The 23289-nt window shown below is 40.8% G+C and overlaps 1 protein-coding gene across 1 annotated transcript; it reads right to left on the reverse strand.

Annotated features, from left to right (window-relative positions):
- Positions 1-335: 335 nt before the first annotated feature.
- LOC123862268 (huntingtin-interacting protein K-like) lies at positions 336-732 on the reverse strand. The gene has a single exon (XM_045901855.2). The coding sequence runs from the start codon at positions 727-729 to the stop codon at positions 415-417; it is 315 nt and encodes a 104-aa protein (XP_045757811.1). The 5' UTR covers positions 730-732; the 3' UTR covers positions 336-414.
- Between the last annotated feature and the right edge of the window lie 22557 nt (positions 733-23289).

Below are 23289 nucleotides of genomic sequence, written 5' to 3' on the forward strand. Positions count from 1 at the left end.
CTCTACCATGGGGTAAATATATGAGTCAAGGCTCTGGAGCTGGGGGTAGGAACAATGGAGTACTTTTCTCTGATTGATACCCCTAATAAGGTAGGCATTCGAGGTGGGGTGGAGAGTTATAGACTGGGTTGTAGCTTTTGATCTTCTCCAGTTGCTTCTCCCAAAGTGGTACAAACTGGGATTAAGGTGGTCCATGACCCAATATTCTCAATGTGCTTCACCCAAGATAGACACTCCATCCCACAAGTGGGAACAGGGCAGAAAAACTGAACCCTCACCTTTTTTTTTTTTTTTTTTTTGCAAAAAAAAAAAAGGCTACATCTTTATTGAAATAATCTAGTGAGTGGGTCTGAGAAAGCACAAATCAGTTGGTTAGGGCAATAAGAGCCTCTACCACGTTGCCCATGTGTTCCCTCAAGCTCCGTTCTGCGCTGCTCTTGAGATCTCCATCTCTGTCATTATCAGCTCCAGATCTTCCTTCTTAATGGTGACTTTGGCCAGTTCCTTCTCCCGCTCCTGTTTGGCTTTCTGCTCCCGGGACCGTCTATCTCCATTCATGGACATGGCCGTCTCCAGATTGGAACTCTGGATCTCCTTCTCCTCTGCATAGTCGGTGACTCTCTCCAGGTCCGCCGCACCGCTGTCATGCTTCCGTGGCTTCTCGGGAGGCCGCTCCCGGCCGCTGATCTCAGTCTCCAACTCCAGCTCCACATCCCCCTCGGTAGCCATATCGATCCCCTGAACCCTCACCTTTTAACTGTACTTGCCTGGAATATAGTCTCTGCAACACATAACTGGAGCATGATGAAAACTGTTGATGTCCTGCCTCTCCTGGAAAGATACCATAGCCCTTCAACTAGAAGCTATTGGAAAGGGAGTCCCATGCTCTTGACTACACGCATCTGGAGTGGAGCTCTCATCACTCTAAGCTGGGATGTGGGATGGAGGGAGTGGGCCATAGTTCAAACACCACAGACTCACTGCTCTTACAAAGTTTTAGTAGGTTTTCCCAATTAAATATTTCTTCATTTGTTGTGTCCTTAGGACCATTTCTGGGGACTTTAAATTGCCATTCTTTATAATTTTCACCAGCTTCATTTGGAAGTTGGTCTGTATTATTCCTCAGGCTGGTATACCAGAAGTCCATCTATCAGGGCTTTTTAAAACTGGTCTCCCAAGCTCTCTTGGAGATCTTATGGGAGAGAGAAGGTTCCTACACTGATTCTATTCTCAGAAGCTCTAACACAGCCTAATACTTCATTTGAACCCAGTTTTGCATGTTCCCCAATAGTCGTTTGTTTTAAGGAATATAGGAGAAGTGAAAGGAAAAGAGGCCACCCTTATTCATGCCACCATGTTTCAGAAGCATGTTCTCCCATTCTTCTCTGTCATAGCTTCACTGTGCAGAAGAACAAAACACCCAACAATTTATTATGTGAGCAAATTTTTCCAAAAATATTTTGTTCACTCTATTAAAATTGGCACCATGATAAGGAATAAAATCCAACTCATTATCTTCAGACCCTAAGTCTAATTCTATGAAAATCTCCCATGATGCACATATTCTGCATGAATAATTTCATGGTTCTTTGACTTTGACCTTTGGCTATATTAAACAAAGCAATCATAAGATTTACAAATGAGAAATATAAGAAATATATACTGATTCAAGTTTAAAATATATGACATTTCATAATAAAAATGAATGTTTTGCTAATTTGATCTCAAAAATGTATTGATTAAAAGTATTTTATAAATAAGAAGTATAGGAAAATCTAATTCATATGTGTCTGAAATAAAGATGTTCATAACAATGAACTCTAGATCATACATGTTAATGCATCTTAGAGAATTCTTCAATACACTTAGTAATCGGGTCTCATTGTTAGCAAACATTTTAAATGATATTTTCCATAATTGTTTGTAAAAACATTTATATTTGCCATTTGAAGCATTTTTCATTGTCTTTATGTAGGTAAATTTAAAGTACTTTTCATGCACTCTATTTTGTTCATCTTCAGTGTCTTTTTTTTTTTTTTGAGATTTTATTTATTTATTTGAGAGAGAGAATGAGAGAGAGAACACGAGAAGAGGGAGGGTCAGAGGGAGAAGCAGACTCCCTGCCGAGCAGGGAGCCCAATGTGGGACTCAATCCTGGGACTCCAGGATCATGACCTGAGCCAAAAGCAGTCGCTCAACCAACTGAGCCACCCAGGCACCCCATCTTCAGTGTCTTAATCATTGATGTTGATGGTGTTTTTTTTTTTTTTTCTTTCTATCAGAAGTGTGGATTTGGTCATGGACCTAACATGAATACTAGAACTAAACAGAAGTGCATTGGTAAATATATGTGACTAAATGAATTAAAAAAAAAAAAAAAAAAAACATCTGATATCAGAGTTAAGATGGCTTAAATCCCAATGCTGACCCAATGCTGAGCAGAAATAGAGTGTAGTTAACCTACTCAGTTAATTCTCACAGACATTATTCTGTTTCTGAACTAACCCACATTCTGCCAAGGCATGGTGGAGAGATTCAATGTGATAATTCTACAGTAGCTAAAAAACAGGAAAGATTCTTGTTCCTCTGAGATTCATGTGAACAGTAGGATCAAGTGAGGTGTTATTCAGTTTTTGGGAAGCAAGAGAATCCAATGGGATTCTGCTTCCTCTTCAAGGTAGGCTTCTGAGCTCAGCTTTGGCCAAAGATAAAAAAGCCAGCATGAGAGCAGTGACAGGTACCCCTCCCTGGCTGTGTGGTGTTGAGATAAAGTTCATTTATAAAGAAAATCCATCTTGAAAGCAATAGACACAAGAAATTGTAAAAGTATTTAGATGTAATACATTGTTTGATTTGGGAATATCTAGAGTTAAGATCAAGTTTTCCAGGTGAGGGAAAGATGTCCCAGGGCTGTTAAGTGACAAGTTCAAAGTGATACAGCAAGTATCCAAAACTCAAAGGAGAATCTCAGGTTTCTGGATGCCTACCCGGCATCACTTGTTATAAACTCACATGGCCTCATTTCATACTTTCCTTTTGGTAGATTATTTTGGATTTGTTCTGCTGGTATTTAAATAGTCATTGCATTTACTAATTTCACAGTACTTTGAAGTTCTTTTTATAGGTTGTCATGTTGAATTTGTGTTACTTTGGTGGATGTAGATCATATACTGTCACATATACCTACACTCAGAGACAACAAGGCTGAAATGTACTGTCTTACTCCTGAATAAGAACATGACAGCAACACTGAGAATTGCTATATTGCTGTTGTAAAAGGAAGTGTGACATTATGGTTGTCATATGTGTACAATCACATGTATTGATCTTATCTTTAGAGAGAAGATGTGCTTCTTGAAAGATACATATATCTAGAACACTATTATGCCCCACAATGAAATCAATACCAGCCTGCAGTTTGAAAGTTCCTCACCCTGATATTCTAGTGTCATCTCTAATTATTTAATTTTTTTAATTTTTTTTTATTCTTATGTTAATCCCCATACATTACATCATTAGTTTTAGATGAAGTGTTCCATGATTCATTGTTTGTGCATAATACCCAGTGCTCCATGCAGAATGTTCCCTCCTCAATACCCACCACCAGGCTAACCCATCCTCCCATCCCCCTCCCTCTAGAACCCTCAGTTTGTTTTTCAGAGTCCATCGTCTCTCATGGTTCGTCTACCCCTCCGATTTCCCCCGCTTCATTCTTCCCCTCCTGCTACCTTCTTCTTCTTTTTTTTTCTCAACATATATTGCATTATTTGTTTCAGAGGTACAGATCTGAGATTCAACAGTCTTGCACAATTCACAGCGCTTACCAGAGCACATACCCTCCCCAGTGTCTATTACCCAGTCACCCCATCCCTCCCACCCCACCCCCCACTCCAGCAACCCTCAGTTTGTTTCCTGCAATTAAGAATTCCTCATATCAGTGAGATCATATGATACATGTCTTTCTCTTTTTGACTTATTTCACTCAACATAATACCCTCCAATTCCATCCATGTCGTTGCAAATGGCAAGATCTCATTCCTTTTGATGGCTGCATAATATTCCATTGTATATATATACCACATCTTCTTTATCCATTCTTCTGTCGATGGACAACTTGGCTCTTTCCATAGTTTGGCTATTGTGGATATTGCTGCTATAAACATCGGGGTGCACGTACCCCTTCGGATCCCTACTTTTGTATCTTTGGGGTAAATACCCAGTAGTGCAATTGCTGGATCATACGGTAGCTCTATTTTCAACTTTTTGAGGAACCTCCATACAGTTTTCCAGAGTGGCTGCACCAGCTTGCATTCCCACCAACAGTGTAGGAGGGTTCCCCTTTCTCCACATCCCTGCCAACATCTGTCGTTTCCTGACTTGTTAATTTTAGCCATTCTGACTGGTGTGAGGTGGTATCTCATTGAGGTTTTGATTTGGATTTCCCTGATGCCGAGCGATATTGAGCACTTTTTCATGTGTCTGTTGGCCATTTGGATGTCTTCTTTGGAAAAATGTCTGTTCATGTCTTCTGCCCATTTCTTGATTGGATTCTTTGTTCTTTGGGTGTTGAGTTTGATGAGTTCTTTATAGATTTTGGATACTAGCCCTTTATCTGATATGTCATTTGCAAATATCTTCTCCCATTCTGTCAGTTGTCTTTTGGTTTTGTTGACTGTTTCCTTTGCTTTGCAAAAGCTTTTTATCTTGATGAAGTCCCAATAGTTCATTTTTGCCCTTGCTTCCCTTGCCTTTGGCGATGTTTCTAGGAAGAAGTTGCTTCGGCTGAGGTCAAAGAGGTTGCTGCCTGTGTTCTCCTTTAGGATTTGGATGGACTCCTGTCTCACATTGAGGTCTTTCAACCATTTGGAGTCTATTTTTGTGTGTGGTGTAAGGAAATGGTCCAGTTTCATTCTTCTGCATGTGGCTATCCTCTAATTTTTATTAGTATCATTATGGTTAATCAGGGAATTGTTAATCAGTCCACCTGGACATCCACATCTGTGCCCAAGCAGCTCCTTCTTCCTTGTGGGGATTCCCTCAGTTCCTTGAAGATTTTACCCCAAGCCCATTGTCTGTTGCATTAATACTACTCATGCCATATTTCTCAGTGATTTCAGTATTTATGTAGTTGATGGCTGAGTTGATATAACTTACTTCTCCTTTTTTTTTTGCTTTTCTCCTAGACCACTGGCTTCACCTTCTCAAAACTTTGTTCCAGACCCTCCACATCTCCTTGACTCATGAACTAAAAGAGCTCCAGGCTCAGCTATGTGACCCTTTTATTTTATCTCATTCCCCCAGGGAAAAGCAGTTACTCATTAAATTAATACTACTTATAAAATATATGACTCCCAAATCTCCTTCTCATTATTCATATAATTTCCAGGCAACAAAAGTAATTAAACTTATCAAGTAAAGCTTGGATATTCCATGGGTCGCTTAAGTCCAGAATACAATGAAGACTTTTGTAGTAGGCCATATAACAGACCCCACGAGGAAGAAGGAGTTGCTGTCACAACAAAATCCTTATCTTTTTATTAAATTTCCATTTAATATGCATTTATTAAACTTTATTTGTGAACAACCATTCAGACTTTAAGTCCCTTTTCTAGTTGTTTCTGTGACAAGAACAAAATATTAAAATAGAACTGCTTGATTTCTTAGAAGACATCACTATGAAAATGAAAACGAAAAACCATAGATGACGGGGAAGTATTTGGAATGTATGTCTCTAAAAAGGTCTCATATTCAGATCGTATAAAGAAACCTTACAATTTAAGAAAAGGGACAACAATCCAACAATCCAATAAAAATAAGACAAAAGAGGGGCGCCTGGGTGGCTCAGTCGTTAAGCGTCTGCCTTCGGCTCAGGTCATGATCCCGGGGTCCTGGGATCGAGCCCCACATCAGGCTCTCTGCTAAGCAGGGAGCCTGCTTCTCCCTCTCCCACTCCCCCTGCTTGTGTTCCCTCTCTCGCTGTGTCTCTCTCTGTCAAATAAATAAATAAAAATAAAATCTTAAGGAAAAAAAAAAAGACAAAAGAATAAACACATCTAAAGGTGCTCAAGAAAATCAAACCACAAAGAGATACCACAATATATGAACTGAAATAGTGAGATTAAAGAAAATGGACAATACAAAGGGTTGGTAAAGATGTGAAGGCATTGGAACCCCTTATATTGCTGGTAAGAATGCAAAATGGGGCAAACACTTTAGAGAATAGTTGGACAGTTTTACAAAATTAAACATGCATATATATGACCCAGAAGTTCCACTCTTAGATATTAACTAGTGAAGACATAAATACACACAAAGATCTGTATGCAAATATCTATAGCAACTTTATTAATAATAACCCAAACCTGGAGATAATTGAACTATCTACCAACTAGTGAATGAATATAAATCAGGTGGTATGGCCATAAAATGGAATCTACTTAGCAATAAAAAAGGAAGCAAAGTTGCTATAGATATAACAAAATAGGTGAATCTGAAAGTAGTATGGCACCATGAGAGAAAACCAAAGGCAAAAGCTATACATTTGACCCTTAAGCAACTTGGAGGTTAGGGCCACCAACCCCTCATCCAGTCAAAAATCCATGTATAACATTTGGCTCCCCCAAAACATGACGACTAATAGCCTACCATTGACTAGAAACCTTACCAATAACATAAACAGTTGATACAGGGTCAACTTATATTGTACTTTTTCATTTACATGATATATGGGTTGAACTGTGTTCCCACAAAATTTGTGTGGTGAAGTCCTAATCCCTAGTATCTCTGAATATAACCTTATTTGGAGATAAGAGTGTCTACAGAGGTAACCACATTAAAGGAGGTCGTTAGGGTGGGTCCCAATCCAATATGACTAGTGTCCTTATTGAAAGGGATAATCTGGAACTAGACATCCATGCATAAAGATTATGTGAAGTCACAAGGAGAAGACAGCCATCTTCAAGCGATGGAGGGAGGCCAGGGCCAGATTGTTCCCCCAAGGCCCTCAGAAGGAACCCAACCTACCACACCTTAATCTCAGACTTGTAGCCCCCAGGACTGTGAGACAATAAATTTCTGTTGTTAAGCCCCCAGTTTGTGGTACTTTGTTACAGCAGCTCTAGGAAATGAATACAGATGACTTCTGGAAAAGGCAAAACTACAGGGACAGAAATCAGACAAATGGTTCCCAGAGACAAGGGGAAGGAGGGGATTTACCACATAGAGGGATGAAGGTGTTTTCCTGGATAATGAACATTTATTTATACATATCTGTCAAAACTCATCATACGCTACATCTTAAGAGGATGAATCTTACTCTATGTAAATTATACCTCAACAAGCCTGACTTTCACACGGTTTGCAACCTTTCCTCAGTTGCTGTGTTGTTGGTCTTTACTGAATCTGTCATGGTTATTGGTTGGGTTATATAATGGGAGAAAAGACCAGGGAGAATTCTCCAATTGGAGCATGAGAGGCACAGTGGAAAAAGAGAAAGGGGTGACGTGGAAGCAAAAAGTAGGAAGAGAAGAGATGAGACACAGTGAGGCTAAGCACCAGAGGATGAGGGGATTTCTGAAGAGAAAAAGAGACTTAAGTAGAGTCACAAAGAGTAACTTTGGGGAGAGGATGAGTATTGAGAGTTTTTAGGAAGTGTTACCGTGTGCAGCTGAATGAGCTCTTTTTCATCATTATGTCTACAAAGAAAGCTTTAGTTAAAATCTACCTTCCTCTGGCACCTGGGTGGCTCAGTTGGTTAAGCGACTGCCTTCGGCTCAGGTCATGATCCTGGAGTCCCTGGATCGAGTCCCGCATCAGGCTCCCTGCTCAGCAGGGAGTCTGCTTCTCCCTCTGACCCCCCCCCCCTCTCTCTCTATCTCATTCTCTCTCTCAAATAAATAAATAAAATCTTAAAAAAAAAATCTACCTTCCTCACCAAGGTTTTTGGAGTCTGACATAATGTTTATTTTGTACCTAAGGCTGAGCAGAGCCTTAAAGAGGAAGTGGGACCCTGTTTTGCTCAGGTTTCATATTTATTAATTTGTTTACATGCCTACTTCCCCCACAGAGCAGGGATCAGAGCTGGTGAATTGTACTATTTGCTTTCCCTCTTCCCTGCTTCTGATGGCTGACCATTGGAGCTAAACCAAAGTGCACAGGCTTTTCCATTTCACACAGTGATGGCCTTAACATCTGGGATATAGTAATCCCAGTAAAATAAGCACGTGATGCCATGGGAACAAATTCTGTGTGTACTCGCACATAACCTTGCATGGCTGCATAGGAATATTTTATCTGTCTTAGAGAGCCCTCCTACGAAATAAGATTAACATGTGTGTCTTCCTATACATCAGAGTACAAACAAATTTGGTCTTTGATTTTACAAAATAATTAAGACAATGCTTCCAGAGTGTCCAAAGGTGAGTTTGACGTTGCAGCCAATATTACAAAGGCTGGATATTTCAGTGGTACCAAGGTCCCATGTTGTTTTCTATTTATGCGTGTAATCAGAGACTAGAAACATTACTCTCTGCTCCAATACCACTTAGTGGGAAGAAGCATGCATTTCATATTTTATAGAGAATCCATAGGAGATTAAATAAAGAATTATATTATCAAAGAAATAATGGCTCATCCCAGAGAATATAATGTCCAAACATTTTAACCTACCCACATTTTGACTTTTTTTTTTTAACGTGTAAGAACATGATGGCATCTGAAAAACAACCTTACAAATGGTTGTTTCTTTAGGAGCTGCATCTGAGTGGGGACAAGCACAGATGTCTTTATTAGGCTCTAGTCTAAGTAGCTTCCCTCGAGGGGACCCTGGCGGGTAAGTATTAAAACAGGCTGATGCCTAATCTGTGCGAATCTCTGTGCTCATTAAGGTGCTCATTAGCAGTGGGTGACCTCATAAGGAGAGACGTGGTATTGCGATTTCTCTCGTTCTTAGGCTCTGTGTTTACTCTAGGGGTAAGCATGTGGGCTTCCAGATACCCACCCTGAAGACACACTATTGTTCACGCACAGATCATGAGAACATGTCCACTGAACCTCTCTCTTCGACCTGCAGTTTCCAGATCAGGAAAATAATTAGAAGGCATTTCCATATGTGGCGTTCTGATTTGCAACTATTCTGGTTTTCACTTAAGCACTTTCCTGGGCAAAACTGCTGTATGAACAGCAGAGAATTTTTCAAGTTGTGAATTTCATTCATGTGTTTATTGTGAAAAAAAATGAAGTTAGGAAGATTTTTTTTTTAATTACTACAGTTTTCCTTCTAAAAAGCATTTGTCTGCTTTGAGCTCTAGCCTTTACAGGTATAACTTCTGCCATAATTTAGGTCAGATGAAGGGAAACCCAACAGCATTGTTCTGGACTGTAATGAATATGTTAAATCTGTGCTGTATCAAGTGGCAGAAATTGAAAAGTTGACTTGCTTTCCTTTGCCATAAGCAGTTTGATTTTTGTGGGGGCGACCATAATGGAATTTTTTTTTCTTTTTTTCTGTAAAATTGAGTTTCTCCCTCTCTCTACACACACACACACACACACACACATACACACACACTTTGGCAATAGCTCTGAATCTTAACTGTCATCATGTCAGTTTTCTAATCAGAAGCAAATGCTATACAATTCAACATGCACTGTTTTTATGTGATTTCATACTGAATGAAATAATGATAACACTTTTCATTAAAGTGCACTGCTCATGTAACCACTTAAAACTGGCTTAGAATCAGGAACTAGAGTTCAGGATCATCTCTGCTGTGTTGGTAACAAGCACAGTCAGAGAAAAAAAAAAAAAAGAAGCACCAAATGTTGGACTTCTTTCCAATCTATGACTGCATTGCCATTTCTTCTACATTCATTTGGGAAATTAAAAACAGAAAACTCATTTGAAACGCTTTTTTTTAAATAAGAGAATCCATTATGAACTCAGTGATTTTGCATATTTTCACTGATTTTATGTCCACCTACACAGCAAAGTACTTTTTGTGACTCACTTGGGGGAAAAATAGCCTTGACCCTCACTTTGAGTCACTTGCTTAATAGAAACTGGCTCAGGAACACTGTAAATGTGGTTAAGCCACAAGTTAATTAAGTTTGACACCATTGCTGGGAGTTGGCAAGGGTGAAAAGAGAGTTATAAAGTTAGTACTTTGACACCAGGGAGATTTCTTTTTGTTAAAAAACATATATATAAAAGTTGTAACCTTACATTAGGGAATTCATTTACATAGAACCAAGAGAAGTTTGTTTAAAATCTTAGTTCTTCACACCTCTCTGATCTTTTGTACACATCCTCATTGCAATCCATTCCCTGGCTTTTTGCATCAAAAACAAATATTTAAAAAGATACACACACACACTCACACACCCACACATTCAGGCAGCAATGTACCAAAAGGAGACTGTCCAAATCTTCACTGGAATATGCCATAAAATGTCCTTAAAATTGGAAAACAGCATGTATTAACCCATAAATAAAACACAAGGATGTGATTTTAAACGAGCAAACCAGAGAAAGCTATAAAATGCATCTGAGGAGTTTGGGGAATTTTCAGATAAAATTAGTAAATCCCACTCAAGCACAAGAGATTGAAATGGTGTTTTGAAGTTGTGAGTCTGTGGTAGTGAAGTAAGTCATCTTCTAAAAAACGTTGTTCCCCATCATAGGAGATGTAAAATATGCCTCAGTAGAGTTATGTGTATAGAAAAGTGGAAGTCTCCCCCTTATGCTAGTGGTAGATTGGGAGATACACCGTCTGTGGCAGCGGAAGGGAGGGCACGCTGTTTTGGAACAAACGTCTCCCACCCACAGGGCTTTGCGACAATTTACGAAGGGCATATGGGGCTCCCAGAGAGGCAACAGGGGTGTGCCTTTCAGGCCCCTGCTCCTGTGGCCCATTCACTTCTTTCCCATTGGGGCATCTCTCCTCAGTTAGATTCAGGACACATGTCTCAGCAAGGACAGGGATTTTGAAATAAGGACTTAAACACGAATAAAGGGATCTGGTGAAAAAAAAAAGAGAGAGAGAGAGAGAACTCCTCTATGACATGCACCCACAGGTTAATGTACTCAGATGGATGGGTCAGCGAGAAAGAGCAGTGCTGTGTAACAAACGGACTCTATTACAGTTTGGCTTTGGTCAACGCTAGCAAGCCCATCTCAAAAAGTGAAGATCTATAATTCCTCATCTGTAACCCCAAACTCTCCAAAGTTTTATTTCTCCATCATTTCTTTGGTGACAGAACTTGATGCATATCGCCATGATGCTATTGGTGCAGTTTCTATTTTTCCTCCTCAGTGTGACCAGCCATATATTTCAGCCAGAAATATTGTGGTGGATAATGGTGAGGAGGTGGGGGCTGCCTAGATCACACTGAGAACATCAGATAATGTACCTTTCCAAAGTCCAAAAAGTGACTTTTTTCAAAAATTCCTATAGTCCTTGATTTGATCTGTCGATTTCTTAGTCTGCTTTTCTGCTTTTCGAACCAGGCCTTTTCTCAAGTGATCCACCCTCACCAGACCACTTTCTTAATCCCATGTTAACATTCCCTTCTAGGATTTTCAATCTCTCCTTCATCGTTGTGAGCTCAGGCTTCACAGATCTTGTACAGAACTGGTGGTTATTTCCATGTTAGTAGGCCTTTGAGATGCTGGCTGCTGAGGAGGCCCAGTCCTTCAGTTTGGGTGTTGTGGAGGTGGTAGCCTCATGTTTCTTAGAATGGCTTGTTCTTACCCTGCTATTCTTATGTGAAGAGAAATATTACAAGGACATAGAGTGAGCTCTGTCTTTTGGTAGTAAGTACTACTCTTCCAAAATCCTAATTATTCAGTTTTTTTTGCAAAGTACTTTCCTAGATTTTCATAGCAAAGTACTCCTCGGTCCTATACTCTTGGGTTTTATGTTTCACCCACTTGATATCCATTTATAAATGGGCCACATTTTCACTTGTACTAATATTCCCCCAAACCTTGTAAGGTGGGTGTTATTAAACCCATTTACAAATTTGGTAAACAAAACTCACAGACATTAAGAAAACTTATCTAAATTCCTCCTATTCAGAGTTTGGTCTGGGGACCAGTGGTATCACCATCACCCAGGTGCTTGTTAGAAATGCAGACTCTCAGCCCCCCTCCCAGGCCTGCTGAATCTGATTCTGAATTTTAACCATATCCCTGGGTGATGCATATATGCCCTCAAGAATCCAGGTCTCAAATTAGGAAACAATCAGTCAAATTGAAATTTTGACAAAAACATCATAAAAGTGAATAAGACTTATAAAGACACTCAGCATAAAGAGTTATCCTACAAACATGATTTTCAGACTTCTAATTGTTTCAACGAACCCTTCTGTAGCCTAAAATAACATCTAACACTGCACCAACATTGATAAATGATTGGCAAGTAGAGGATGGTTGATAACGATGAGGCAAATATCTGGTGTGACTGCCCATGGGCCCTTGGAGTGCAGCTGGTGGCTCACTGGGTTGGTGCCTGGCTAATAAGGTCGAAGGTCAGGCTCCCGTCCAGTTGCTCTGCACGTGATGAAAGAACCAGAACAAGGGGCTTGATCCTTGAAAATTCCTCTTTCTCTAGATCATCTCAGGAGGGAGATGCAAACCAATTGTGATCCTGGAGACTTGACTCTTCAATCGGAAGATAACTTTTTTCCAATCTGTAAGGTCCGGGAGCAGCACAGAAGAAAGTGTTGTTCTCAGCTGCCCAGTTCCAGAAGACTCTGGTAGCCTCTGTGCATGGCCAACACGCCCTCTGACCTTTTGCTGTTTCTCTTCCACTTGCATCTGTGCATCTTTGACTCTGATTCCCAGCCAGGCAATCTGTAAGCCCTGCACTTAGGGATTCCAGTGTAATGCTTGAACCACTGACCTGTACCCTATTTACACCCACTCTTTAACTCTGTTGGTGTTATTGCTCTGCCGAGCCTTGGTGCACCCCCTTCCTCACCATTACAGAGGAGAAAAATGGGACTCAGACAGGTTTAGCGACCAAAGTCACATGAGTCTAAATGGCAGAGATGGAGTCAATGTCCAGGACTATTTGACAACAATTTGAAACTATCATTTCAGATCTCACACAACAGCCAGAACCAATCACCAATCAGGAGACTCTTCCTACTAGAAGAGAACATTGCAGTAAAAAGTTATTTTGATGAAGGATTCTGTGGTGTGTGTTTGAAGCTCTTGAGAGCACCTGTAAAGTGTTATCGGTTCAAAGACACCATCTCCCCTGGGGTAGAAAACTGGTGTCCCTAGGGCTGAATGTAGACCACAGGTTTGGTTGGTCCATTGTTAAATTCCATCGTTGTTGTTGCTATTTATTATTATTGTAATTGCTATTGTTATTCTTTTATTTTCAATACCTTTAGGCATGGCAGGCCTTTCCAGCTGCCTCAGGCATTACCCATCTTTACTGTTTTATGCTTTCCTGGTTCATACTTCCTAACTGTCTGTCACCTGGTTGATCCCACCCAGATATCTAAATGTATCCCTGCTGATTTCTATTTTACTAACTGAAGCACCATACTGTTTCTCAGATATGTTCATCCTTACAACTTCAAGTGAGGTATTTCCCGAAAGCAAAACAAAACAAACTAAAAGAACAAAAGAATTTCTCAAAAAATACTATCGGTATTTATTTGTTTTCATTTCCTGCTCTTTGATATTTCTCCACCTTCTAATGTAATCATATACCCTTCACATGGCATACGGGGACTCATGCTTAAATAGCTTTCAACAGTGATCACCAATTTCAGACTATAGGAACGCTATACCACATATGGCATCATTCACATCTTTGTGTTGCTCCCTCTGAAGATGAGACATTGCACTTGGTCTCAGCTCAACTGGGTGGGATTTGTCCAGTATCAGCTGGAATATACAGGCTATGCTGGGGTAACACATAGTCCTGAAATCTCAGTGGCTTGAAGCAAATAACAGATGCTCTACTCTTAGAAGACCCATATTGACTGAGCATTACCACCTCAACCGTGGTCAGTCATCACACCGAGAGGGAAAAGCTCTCCGCGGGTCTGGCTCTGGCAGGGAAATGCTTGATCCAGAAGTGACGCGCACCGCTTTGCTCACAGCTCATTGGCTAGAACTTTTCATCTGGCCCACTTATTTGCGAGGAGGCCCAGAGTTTCACTCCTACCAAGGTCCTAGGAGGCGGAGACCTCTGCCTCTCCTGTTTACCTCTCTTTTACCATTTTATACTCCTTTTTCTTAAAGGATTTTTTTCCCTGAAGTTCACTGACACTTCTTTTTGCCTGCACCTCCAAATGATCCCTAGACCATTGTGGCACCAGGGAACAAAATTCTGAAATGAAAACAATTTAGCCAGAGTACACTACACTTCCTATTATGGAGGCTATTATGGATCAACTGTGTCATAAGAAAATCGACTATTATGATACAATTTCTTTCCTTCATTACTCAGAAACAGTGGTCTTATTTAATTACCCATTTTGTAGAAGTCAATGTGTAGTGATTCTTTGGGGATAGTTATTATTTTGCTGTAATACATCTGAAAGTATCTGGTACCATTCTTTATGAGCAGAAACGAAAGAGATCTACCCATTTAACAAGAAAGCACAACATTGTTTTAAAATGAAGACCTCTTGGGCGCCTGGGTGGCTCAGTCGGTTAAGCGACTGCCTTCGGCTCAGGTCATGATCCCAGGGTCCTGGGATCGAGTCCCACATCGGGCTCCCTGCTCGGCAAGAAGCCTGCTTCTCCCTCTCCCACTCCCCCTGCTTGTGTTCCTGCTCTCGCTATCTCTCTCTCTGTCAAATAAATAAATAAAATCTTAAAAAAATAAAATAAAATAAAATAAAATAAAATGAAGACCTCTTGTTTCATTTCAATTTATATAACTGGATTTATAATATTCATTTTGCAACACTTTTTTTTTTTTTTTCTGGACTCAGTAGTCCTTGAGCCTGTAGAACTTGGTTGTACATCAGATGTCCACCGAATTCTCTCAGTGTAAGTTTCTTTCTATTTTTTTTTTTTTCCCAGGATAGCGCCCAGCATCCCCAAATTGATCAAAATGTATCCGATGTGGTTAAGAAGTCATATTGCAAAGGAGAGGAAGACTTATCTTTATATTTCCTACTCTAACTCCCAATTTACTATCTCTCTTCTTTTCCCTTAATCACGTCATTTTATTAAAAAAAAAAAAATGTTAGGAGCCATAAAAACCACCATTCATACAGGTCATCTACCCTATTTTTAGCAACTCTGGGACAAAATATGCATCTGATTTACTGAGGCTCTTCAGCTATTGCAAAAAGCCTCTTAGACATTTCGGCAAGAGACTGTATTCCCATCCCGTTCGTTCAAAGCCAGCCTGCTTTTAGCCCGACTGGGGACAGAGAACATGCCCAGGAGAACGTGGCAAGCTCTTGATGTCAACATGATAAGCCTGTAAAATTATATGGCTACCAATAATGCGGTTTTATCTAAGCAATGGACAGAAACCGGTGGTGCAGAAACTCAGAAAGGCCCTCTCGTAATGCGTGTGTAGCCAGATGGGGCAGGGACGAATGGTCACTCGCCAGCAGGCCACTCCTCTTGAAGCTTGTCAAGCGGCAGGCAGCTCGCGGGGGTCTGTGAAGTCATTCCAGAAAGCTCACCATGGGAACCGAGGGAGAGCTCTGGGCTTTAAGGACATCCACAGCTGTGAAGATAATAATAAAATGTGGCTAGTGTGGTGTCAACTACACCTTGGCTCTTTTGTCTTCTTTCCCTGCTCGTATAATTTTGTATCCTTGTGCGAATCGCCTCATTAGGGAAAGAGACTCAAAATTGGGGTCAGAGTATTTAAACCTGACCTGTGCAGAGGCCAGACAAGGCCGGGGCCCACCGAGGTTTCACTTCAGAGCCCCAGACCACCCCCGAGGTGACACCAATTCAAGCCTCATTTTATAAAGGCCTTATTAATTATTGTCCTTATAAGAAGGAGAAGCAGCCTTATAAAGAAATGTGTCATTCTCAGAGTAGGAGTGGGCAGACAAAAAAAGGAAGAGAGAGGGAGAGGGAGAGAGAGAGAGAAAGGAACAGAAGATCAAAAGGGAGCTTTTTTTTCCCTTTTGCTTTTCATGCCTCCAAACCTCAAAGGAGGTGGGGGCACAATCAGGCTCAGGGGTCTCGTGTGCTTTCTGGCAATTAGACTCAGCTGATGGGCTGAAAGGGTTTGAATGGCAGGGTTCAAGGCCCTTCTCCCGAGCTGCAGACAACAGGCTTTTCCAAAGCAGCAGACATCATCGAAATCATTTCAAATGGAGACTTACAGAGAGGATTCATTAATTCACTGGCCTAAACAATTACAGGAACATATAATGTCTCTATAAACACTTTGATAAAGACTGTCATCTTAGACCTTCATTTTCCCTATTTTATCAGAGAGTTTTAATGCCATGTTGGAAAGGCATCTTTTATTTCTCCAATTACTAAATTATAAACCCTTTTGCTGAAAATCATCCACCCCCAAATAGTTGAATATTTCATTTTTAACATTAGGCTGCCAAACGCAAAAGAAAAAAATATATATATGTGTGTGTATGTGTTTGCATATATATGTGGGGGGGGGTGTATATATATATGTATATATATCTACATATATATATATATGAATCTTCCGCCCTCAGATCTCTAAAGCTATAGTTGTCATCTGGCTCAAGCAAAGCAAATTTGCTCTCTGGTTTGATCATTCTTCCACAACCTTTTTATAATACTCAGTTTCTCCTTATTTCTTTAATTTTTAATGGATAGAGAAAATAAAGTTTATGGTCAATTTCGCTGACGTTAACTAATCAGAGGGGGATTGAATGTAACTATCGGGCATGGTATATGTGTAGTGGGGGGGTGGTTAGTGATTTTTGTATTTTGGGGTATTACCTAGATTTAAAAATATAAATAAACCAAAAAAAAAAAAAGAATAAAATAAAATAAGCCTTGGAGCTATTTGGCCTTAAGGGACGGCTGGACGTTTGGAGGAAAGAAAACCCAAGTGCTGGGGCTCCAGCATGCACAGCAAGAATGAATGAGGCTGAATCTCAAGGACTCTACTCCCCCAGTGTAAGGGGGTCACAATGAGCATGGTGGGTTTGGTCACTACCCAAATGAGAGAGAATTTGCAAAAGAGCACAATTAACCGGCCTTTCAAAAGAGGGGGCCGGTGTTTAAAACTGTCTGTGAACCGAGATCCGCTTTTGTAGCTCCAGTTTTATTTTCTCTGCAGGGTTTTCACCTATAATACCTGGTAGGCTTTGATTTTTAGGTGGAGCTGACCTCTTGCGCAGCACCCGCGAGCAGAAATAGCTGCTCCTCTTTGCTCGCCTGCACGGAGAAAATGTTTATACGTGTGTGATCGCATTGGGCTGCTCAGCAGGGCAAGGGTTAACTACTTACATACTGTCGACCCCTTTCAAGCAGGGACTGAGAACTGCTGCTTCTAGGCAACCACGTCAAGCACTTGAGGGCTTTGGTAATCACTGATGACAAAGTAATAATAAAAAGAAATATGGCTGCTCTTAGAGCATCTTTCATCTATGTACAGTCGGGCACTTGTTGCACAAAAGGCCGGTACTTTGTGTGAAATATTTGGAAACTGAGGTAGCTGGTCCCTTTGCCTTTGCCAGAGGCACCCAAGCTGACTGGAAAGCGGACCGAAAGCACTTGACTTGTCCACCCCACTTGGGAGAGAGGGCCCATCTTGATTCACAGGAAGATGGCGCCCGCTTTGGCCTCTCCTCCACTGCTGGTGTGTCCTTGGGGGCCAAGAGGAAAAACCAAGCGGGTATGGCTATTCAGATAGGCACAGACATAGGTTTCACAAAGAGCATCTTGCCTGACACATAATACCCTCAAGGTCTGGACAAATGCACATCCTAAGAAACAGGGTGGTATAAAGAAACTCCCTGGATGAGGTAAGTTTGCTATATAACCCTTGAGTGGTCTCCTTGACTTTTGTGGTGTTTGAGACAGGAGGTTGCAAGGATTGCCATGGAAGTGTAAGTCTAGGAGTTTTTGGTATAGTCCCCTGAGGTCATCCCACCATAAATACTACATTGTCAAGAAACAGATAAAGACTGGTGTACATGGTTTTGATGAATGAGATTTTGTTTTTATGCAAATGGTTCACAGGTTGCTCTTCTTCTCAGGATGGGTGAAAGAATTTTAAAAGAGGGCATAGTTTAATCTGGGATTCATGGTTGTTTTATTCTCTCTTGCAGAGCATGAGAGCCTTAGTCTCAATGCAAGCAGCTGAGGGGAGAAAGGCCACCCCCACTGGCCCCCCGGTGCCTGGCAGAGGGAAGGTGACTAACATTTTCTGAGGGCTATGTGCTGACTAGCTTTCTAACTGAATCCCCTCCCTTACAGATGAGGAAGTGAGATTGAGGGAGGTGTCATCCTTTACCCAAGTTTGCAAAGCTAGGAATGCTAGCCCAGGTCTTCACCTGGCTCTGTCTCCCTCCAAGGTGTAAGCTTTTACCACTTTACTCATTCACTTGTTTATTAATTTCTTCAGGCTCAAGTCCATCCGCTCCTTCATTAATTCAAAACATGTCTGACAACCAAATGCCCACGGACCAATGAATGGATAATCAAAATGTGGTGTGTACATACAATGGGATATAATTTAACCTTAAAAAGGAAGGGAATTCAGACACAGGCTACAATGTGGACGCATCCTGCGAATTTTCTGCTAAATGAAATAAGCCAGACACAAAAGGACAGATACCGTATGATTCCACTTATCTGAGATCCTAGAGTCGTCGGATTCATAGAGATGGAAAGTAGAATGGTGACTGGCAGGAGCAGGGGATGAGGGGATGGGGAGCTCAAGTTTGCACAGGTACAGAGTTTCAGTTTTTCCAGATGAAAAGAGTTCTGGAGATGGATGGTAGTGATGGTTGTATAATATTGTGTTAAAATGGTAGATTTTATGGTATACATATATTTTACAATTTAAGAAAAAATGGTTTGAAAAACTATTATATTCTATATATTGCACTAGTCCCAGAGAATATGGGGGCTGAATATAAAGACCACTTTTACAATTATTATTATTTTTTTTTTAATGAAGGCATTTTTTTCCCTGCTGACCCACATTTAGCCCAGATTTGTCCTGCAAACAGGCTGTGTCTGAGTTAAGCAAGATGGCATTCACTGTCTAGGTTACAGAGGATGAACACACACATATTTTTTTTTTTCCTGCCTATCCAAAGACAGTGTTAGACTCAATTTTAATTATATTTAGAAATACAGGTAGAACTTGCAGAGACTGTAACACTGAATAAAGTAGAGAGATTTCAGTGTCTTCAAATGTATTCTAATTGTTAGTCTGGGTATCCATTGTCCTTTTGTTTTGTTGCTGCTTCACTTTATTACAACTGAAGAAGTCGTTCTCATGTAAAATTTAGAAAACTTAACTCACAACATTGTTGTTAAGACATATAAGCATCTTCTGTCAGTGAAGCAAGCTGATTGCATATTATTTGTAAAAACAATACTGAATTTCCTTTACATTTATCTCTGTTAATTTCCCCTAAATTCTACTTTGATCTACATATAGTCTTCCTTTTGCTTTGTGTCAGTTAAATAGGGAGCTTGCCATAGGGCAGTGTCTCCTTTTCCCCTTTTCCTGGCATGCCTTTCTCTGAGCACAGGGCTGGGAGATGTCGAGTTGCTGTCCTGCTATGTGACACACAGGTTCTACTCCAGCATCTGAAATATTAATGCCCAGTGTCAGGTAGCACATTACCCAAAGAAGCACCAGCCCAGAGATTTGAATTAACGTTCTCACTCCTCTCTCCTAGGAGGTTTTGTGGTTGTTCATGTCTTGCTCAAGTGTACGTATTTTGAAATCCGCCAGGTAGGCTCAAGAATTTAATTTCTATAAGTGCCAAGCTGTGAATTTAAACCTCATCATCTTCGTGGCAGAGATGAACATTCTTTATTCATTTCCAGTCATTCGATGATCTGCTTTCTACAAAATCTTTCTTTTTGCCCTCATGCAAATTGATGTTGAGTGCCAGTTTTGGAGGGGACACAATGGGACATGTGTTGGGCTGATTGAAAAAGGGTCAGGGTTCTAGAGCCCATCCACTTTAGTCTGGTTGACTGCCCCCCCAAGATATGTCTCAGCTGTTTATGAAAACATCCCCCACTGACCGTGATCTAAAATGTCAAAGGATTGAGTCTCTTGACAGTCAATCCACTCTTTCTTGGGCATCCCACCATCATCTTCTCTTGGAGATGTAGCACGTGACATTGCATGTACTTAATGTGCACGTTTCCCTCCATGGCTCATGTGCACTTCATTTTGAATAAAATGAAGGCCTTTAGCCTACAAAAGTTTTCTTTACGTTTTTCTTCCAGAGAACCACCACTCATCTCTTTTGGCCCCACCCAAATCCTGGGATTCCCAGCCCATGGCCTGTTTCCATCCTGATAAGTCATCTGCCTTCTTCTCTCAGCTGCTCACTTAACCCTTTAAACTCTGAGGAGAATTCATTATAGCCTAATTTGATAATGAGTGACCACCTTGCTTTGGATTTGGACTGCTACTCAAAGTATAAGATGCATTCTGGCCATTTTTTGATCCCAGTGGAAGACTATTTAGACCTCACTTAGCATGCTAGCATTAATCGTTCATTAATGTTCATTGAGTTCCTCACTGGGGGTCTACCAGAGATGATTCTGTGACACCCCTTCCCTCAAGATACTTGCAGACAAGTGAGATGCATATGTTCATGTATGGAAAGAAGACTATGAGAAAATAATGGTATGAACCAAGTGCCTGGTAGGTGACCGGCATTTTCCTTTAATTATCTATTTGGATCATCACTGTAAACCAGCAAAATTTATATTTTACCTTAATTTGTGTCATATGATGAAACTGAGTTTCAGAAAGGTTAACTGAATCAGATCTGCTCTCAAAGTCCATGCCTTTCCCACTCTGGCACATCATCTAGGGCCACTCACTGGAGGAGCATCAAGACCCTCATTGTACTAGGTGACATCCTAGATGACTACAAAACAGAGGTCTCCCTAACCACGGTGCTGCTTGGGTCCTGCTCCTGCGCCTCGTTGTTCTTAGGCTCAAAGTAAACAGCACCCATCAGTTCCAAACTGTAATCACCTGGCAACTTCCAAAGGGCCAGACTGGCTTCATTCAAAATTAAATGAAATTCGTGGCACGCTTTCTCTTTTCACTCAAAACCAGGGCAGGGTTCATGGTCTCCTGACCATGCGCGTGGGAGGAGCCTACACTTTGCTTTCTAATTAACTGACATCTTTCAATGGGCAAGTCATTGAAACATCCCTAGGCTTCAGGACCAGAGTGTGCAAGATGAACGTGAAAATACTTCACGTAGATGGAGACTCTAACGATTGATGTATGATCCAAAATTATAAAAGTAAGATGCAAAGACGAATCAGTCTCCTGCGGGCACCAGAAACCCTTCAGAAAGACTTGAAAATTCCTGTCACAGGAGAAGTGTGCTACACCTTTTGTGATAGAAACAGTTTTTATGGATGCTACTCAGCAATCCCTGAGAGTGGCAGTAGGTGTTGGCAGGGAGGGAGTTAACTGAACGTGCCCCACAGCCATCCAGAATTTTCAGCTAAGATGGTGTTCACTCTGCTGTGAACCCCAATTAAAAATAAAACCGCTAGCGGGGCGAGCCCGCCCCATCCTTAGGATAAACAAGATTTGATTCACTGTAATTGCACCACACTAACTGTGTTGTAGAGTAATACAGTATATATACCTCCTCTAGGGAGGCACAAAAGAGGCGGCTTAATTATCATCTAGCCAGAAGGATGGGGCATAGTTAACACCTTTCTGGGTGGGCTGAAATTAATGACCCCTTCCCCCCACTATTGCCTACCTCCAAGCCCCTTTATAAATGACTATACAACACAGTAGTTGGTATTCAGATCACAAGAGAGGGCATTTAGTGAAAGCATTTGTCTACAGGGTTTGATCTCTTTTTAATTTTATTCAGATTTACAACTGTGTTATTAAGTAAGATAACTGGATCCTGTCTGAAGTAGATCAGGGCCTTCCCCGCTCACATCGGAACATCTGAAGTTAACATTAATTTTCGAGATTGGACGGAATGCTTTTTCCCTAAGTGTTTTTGCGGCTGCTTCCCCGCAGCCACACTGAACCTTTCGTTCTGCGGGGCTGCGTGTATAGCCTGCCTGCCCACTTCAGGCGAAGAGAGTGGGCTTTCGGGACAAAAAGATCGGACTTGTGAAGTGTGTTGTGGAAGCTTTAAAATTTCACAGATGGTCAAATGGCTGGGGAATTTGCTTTCTCTTTGGCCAAGGAGAGAACTGCCATATTGAATAATAGTACTTGAATTTAATGTAGGATTTTCTTCTCTAAGTCTATGGATGCATATGTTATAGAGATTTGCAGGTATATACAACTACATAATATTTAAAAGCATTACCTCTTTAAGCCATGCTTTTGCGGTTCACAAAGTGACGAGGGCAAGATTGGTGATGTCACAGATGTCGTGTGATGTCATTAGGTCATGTGATAATCCACCCTACAATCTTGAAATAAGGACACTATTAGCCCCACTTACATTTGAGGAAAGTGACCTTCTAAGCCTAAGTGATTAATTCAAAACTAATGAGGATTAGAGTGAAGACTCAAACCCATTTTTTTTTCTGACTCTAAATTCAGTGGCAATTATTTACTCTGCCTTTTCTGGAAGTAAAGTCATGGTTACAAGGAGTCCAGCTTCTCACTCTCTCAATTTCCTTTTTCTCAAGTGGCATTAACCGTGTAGCAGTCAGGAGCACTGGGTTCAGTTTCCCCTTGCTAACTCTGTGTGCTACTAGGGTGAGGTATTTAACCTCCTTAAACTTGTTTCCCACATGTAAAAATGGGAATAAAGGGACTTATTTAATGAAACTTTCCCGAGGACAAAATAATTCAGGAAAAGTGCTGCAGGTATGTTCTTGGTGAATAACATACACCACTCCTGTGGGGGTTTACATGGGTCCTTTATATGACAAAGCAGTCCATTTTTTGTGTGCCCATATCTCCTATGATTCATTAGATCTTGATTAAAAAAAGATGTTCATTGAGCACCTTTTGAAGATCAAGACCCAAAGTAGGAGATTTCATACTTGCTATTCTGATGCACTACATTACTCTTGTTTATTCAGACAGACGGGAACAGAATCTTTCTGCCTAGCCTCCCACTCCTGAAGCCCATATGTGTCAC

Source organism: Mirounga angustirostris, unplaced genomic scaffold (genome assembly GCF_029215605.1).
Source record: "Mirounga angustirostris isolate CCGP_5_RB_7025 unplaced genomic scaffold, mMirAng1.0.hap1 SCAF_9, whole genome shotgun sequence".
In the NCBI taxonomy this organism is placed as follows: Eukaryota; Metazoa; Chordata; class Mammalia; order Carnivora; family Phocidae; genus Mirounga; species Mirounga angustirostris.

Coding starts and splice junctions, on each gene's coding strand:
- LOC123862268 (XM_045901855.2), bottom strand. CDS start 729: ATGGCTACCGAGGGGGATGTGGAGCTGGAGTTGGAGACTGAGATCAGC.